General features: G+C 48.2%; 1 protein-coding gene across 1 annotated transcript; it reads right to left on the bottom strand.

Moving 5' to 3' along the window:
- Positions 1-1164: 1164 nt before the first annotated feature.
- Positions 1165-1652, bottom strand: LOC107151727 (40S ribosomal protein S25-like). The gene has a single exon (XM_048790667.1). The coding sequence runs from the start codon at positions 1601-1603 to the stop codon at positions 1226-1228; it is 378 nt and encodes a 125-aa protein (XP_048646624.1). The 5' UTR covers positions 1604-1652; the 3' UTR covers positions 1165-1225.
- Positions 1653-3666: the final 2014 nt, after the last annotated feature.

The following is a 3666-nucleotide window of genomic DNA, read 5'->3' as shown; positions in this document are numbered from 1 at the left end:
ATGTGGTGCTGAGGATCGAACCCAGTGCCCCACACATGCCAGGCGAGTGTGCTACTACTTGAGCCACATCCCCAGCCCCGAGGATGAGGTCTTTAAAATCACATGGGCAGCTGGTAAGTAGGGGAAAGTGAACAGGCAGAGACAGATTGTCTAAAAATGACAGGCTCCGAGACTACTGCAGCAACCCCTAGAAGAAAATTTATAAAATGTGGAAATGCTTTTGCCTCTTCAGTGGGTAACTGGAGACCCAGCGGAACGGGGCTGGGTGGGAGCTGCGACTAAATTGTGCACCAGCCACCCCACCCTGCCTGCCTGTTCACAAATTGAAGCCCTAACCTAACCCCCCAGGCAGTGTGTGGGTAGTGGCTGCAGGAGGTAATGTGGGGTAGACCCCGATCCATGAGGATGTCTTTATAACACATGCCAAAAAGTTATTTGGATTTTTTTTTTTTTGTACCAGGGATTGAACCCTGGGGTGCTTAAAACTGAGCTACACCCCCATCACCTTTTATTTATTTATTTTAAATTTTCCTTACTTGTAGATGGACACAATACCTTTATTTTACTTATTTATATGTGGTGCCAGGGATGGAACCTGATGCCTCACATATGCTAGGTAAGCGCTCTGCCACTGAGCCATAACCCTGGTCACCCTTTTATTTGTTTATTTTCTTACTTGCATAGGATTTATTTTGGCATAAATCTTTCAAACAGAATCTTCCCAGTCCATAGAAGAAATGGGATAAACTGGAACGTTTCCCACATTTCTCACATTCCCAGAGCTTCTCTCCTGAGTATTTTGGTATATGAGAAGGAAAATGGAACATCAAACATTCAGGGGGTTTGTTTTCCAGTGTGAGTGAAATGGCTTTGAAGACAACTGGGAAAATGGGATGATTTACCATATTTTTCACATTTAAAGGGTTTTTCAGTCAGACGTGGTGGTGTACACCTGTAGTCCCAGAGACTTGGGAGGCTGAGGCTGGAGGATCATAAGTTTGAGGCCACCCTCAGCACCTTAGTAAGACCCTAAGAAACTCAGTAAGTCCCTGTATCCAAATAAAAAAATAAAAAGGACTGGGGATGTGGCTCAGTGGTAGAGCACCACCAGATTAAATCCCCAGGACAAAAAAAGAGAGAAAATTCAGCAGTGTGAGCCTTTGCTTGTCTTTTTTTTTTTTTAATAAAGTTTTATTTTTTCAAATGTACAGTTGATTGGACCTGTTCATGCATCTTCACCAGCAGCTGGGGCATCTCCACCCTTGGTATTTCTGGTATAAATTACTTGAGCTCTATGCTTTGAAACCAGTTTGATAAGTCCTTTACTGAGGAGCTCCTGAAGGGCTGCCCTGGCCAGGGAACCTCGAATCTTCAGTCTCTCAGAGACCACAACTGGGGTAATAAGCTTATAGTTGGGAACTTCCTTACAGAGTTTGTCATAAGTAGCTTTGTCAAACAAGACTAGATTGTTGAGCTTGTCCTGAACTTTGCCTTTGGACCACTTCTTCTTTTTGGCTTTGCCCCCAGATTTGTTCACTGGGTCCTTGTCTTTCTTAGCCGACTTTCCGGCGTCTTTCTTCTTCTTGTCATCCTTGGGCGGCATCGCTAAGCTTGGAGAGCAACAGCCACTGGAGCCTCGTCAAGATGTCGGACAAAAAAAAAAAGCTTTTGCTTGTCTTTGAAGTTGACAAATAACAGAGGACACGGGGCCTGGGAAACGCCCCCCCCCCCTTTATTTTTTGAAAGTGGATCTCACTTAAGTTGTTGAGGGACTCGCTAAGTTGCTGAGGCTGGCTTTGAACTTGGGATCCTGTCTCAGCCTCCTGAGCTGCTGGGATTACAGGTGTGTGTGCTACTGCGCTGGCCAAAGAGTGATTTCTCTCTGCCTCTGTCCCCTCACTGCATGCACCTAGGCAGAGCCAGCTGAGAACACAGAAGGGGGCCATCTACAAGCTGGGCAAAGATCCACCTTCATATTGGACTTCCAGCACCTAGAACTTTGAGAGAATTAGTGTCTGTTGTTTAAGCCACCCAGGCCATGGCAATTTGTCACCGGGCTGCAGTGGAACAGCACCCCAGGGCACGGGTCCTTGCAAAGGCCTAGCTCTGTTTGCAGCCTCACTCCCTGATCCCCAAATCCTCCTCTGCCTCCAGGTGCTCTCAAGTGAAACTCTCGGGGTGTGTGTACCTGCTTCACGGTGTAGGCCAGGACCAGGCAGGGTGGCAAGGCATCTGCAAGGACAGGCCCCTTCCATGAGCGGGCGCCTGCCCGGAGTTTGCGCCTCAGCACTTCATCTCTGGCCTGGCAGTGACCGTGGACTACTCCACGAGCAAAGGAGCGCATGGGGTCTCCCACTCCGTGGTGGTTTGTGCCAGTGTGGCGCGGCCACGGGAACCCAGGTGACTGGCCAAACGTGTCAGATAGTTGTGCTAAACTTCTGGTTGTTTTGTTGTTTGGGGGCTGAGGATCAAACCCAGGGCCCAGTGCCTCTGAGGCAAGCACTATACCACAGAACCACACCCCAAGCCTGTGGCAGCACAGATGAGGTAGTCAGCAGATTTTCTGTAAACGTTACCCTTCAGAATGTGAGTGAGCCTCATCCAATCAGTTGAAGGTCTTAGTAGGAAGAATGGCCCACCCTGCCAGTCCTGACTCACCAGCCTCCAAAGTGCAACACAAACCTTTCCCCCTCCCTCTCTCCGGTGGAGTCACCTCCCCATAAACCTGCTGTGCATTGACTTGCATTTAACACACCTCATCCACTGAACAACACCCTCCAGCCCAGCTCCTTTAAATGTGCCCAGAACACTGACATCAGCCTGCAGCTGAGCACCCATCAGCTAACTCAAAGCCTATTTAAATAACAAGATCTTGACCATCTCAAGTCATCTCAGGGCTGACTGGGAGCTACAGCTGCTGCTTCCTCACAATCCAAGAGTCTTCACAGCACCTGTCACTAGCCTGGGATGAGACCAAAGATCCAGACTCAAAGTGCAGTTCTACTGAATGCATATCCATTCTGACCATCGTAACACCAAAGAATCCTAAGTTGAACCATTGTAAGTGGGGTAGAAGCACAGATACAGATCACACCCATCTCCCTCCTCCTGATCCTGGCTCGCTGGAGACCCTCACTGATTCAGCGGATATGTAGGAGTGCTTGCCTGGCACTCAGGAGGCCTGGGTCCCCTCTCCAGCACCCAAACAAAACCAACACAACAGGGCTAGGTGTGGCTCAGTGGCAGAGCACAGCCTGAGGTCCTGGGTGTGATCCCAACATTGTAAACCAAAGGCAGGCTCCACTGCAGCCTCCACCCACCTCTTTTCATTTCCAAGACAAGGGAAAGTCTGAGCAGCACAGAGACAAGACCCACAGGCTTTTTAAAATAACTGCATCCTTTAATGGCAGTAATACAATTATTGGATTAAGAGACCACAGGAGAAAAGGCAGGTGAGGTTTCTGGAAGACAGATACGGAGTACAAAAGGGGGCAGGATAAAGTCATGCGATGATCATTGTAAAAATACAGTACATTATATACATATTTGCACCATCGACTTTCAACTCTGAAATAGTATTTACACTTTTGTTACAATCCTGGTTAGAGAACAATCTTTCTTTAAAAGCTCGGCCTGTCGGCCAGTGGAAGTTCCGGGTGAATTTAC

Source organism: Marmota marmota, unplaced genomic scaffold (assembly GCF_001458135.2).
Source record: "Marmota marmota marmota unplaced genomic scaffold, marMar, whole genome shotgun sequence".
In the NCBI taxonomy this organism is placed as follows: Eukaryota; Metazoa; Chordata; class Mammalia; order Rodentia; family Sciuridae; genus Marmota; species Marmota marmota.
Note: the sequence above shows the minus strand (reverse complement) of the source record. Positions and strands in the feature narration are given on the sequence as shown.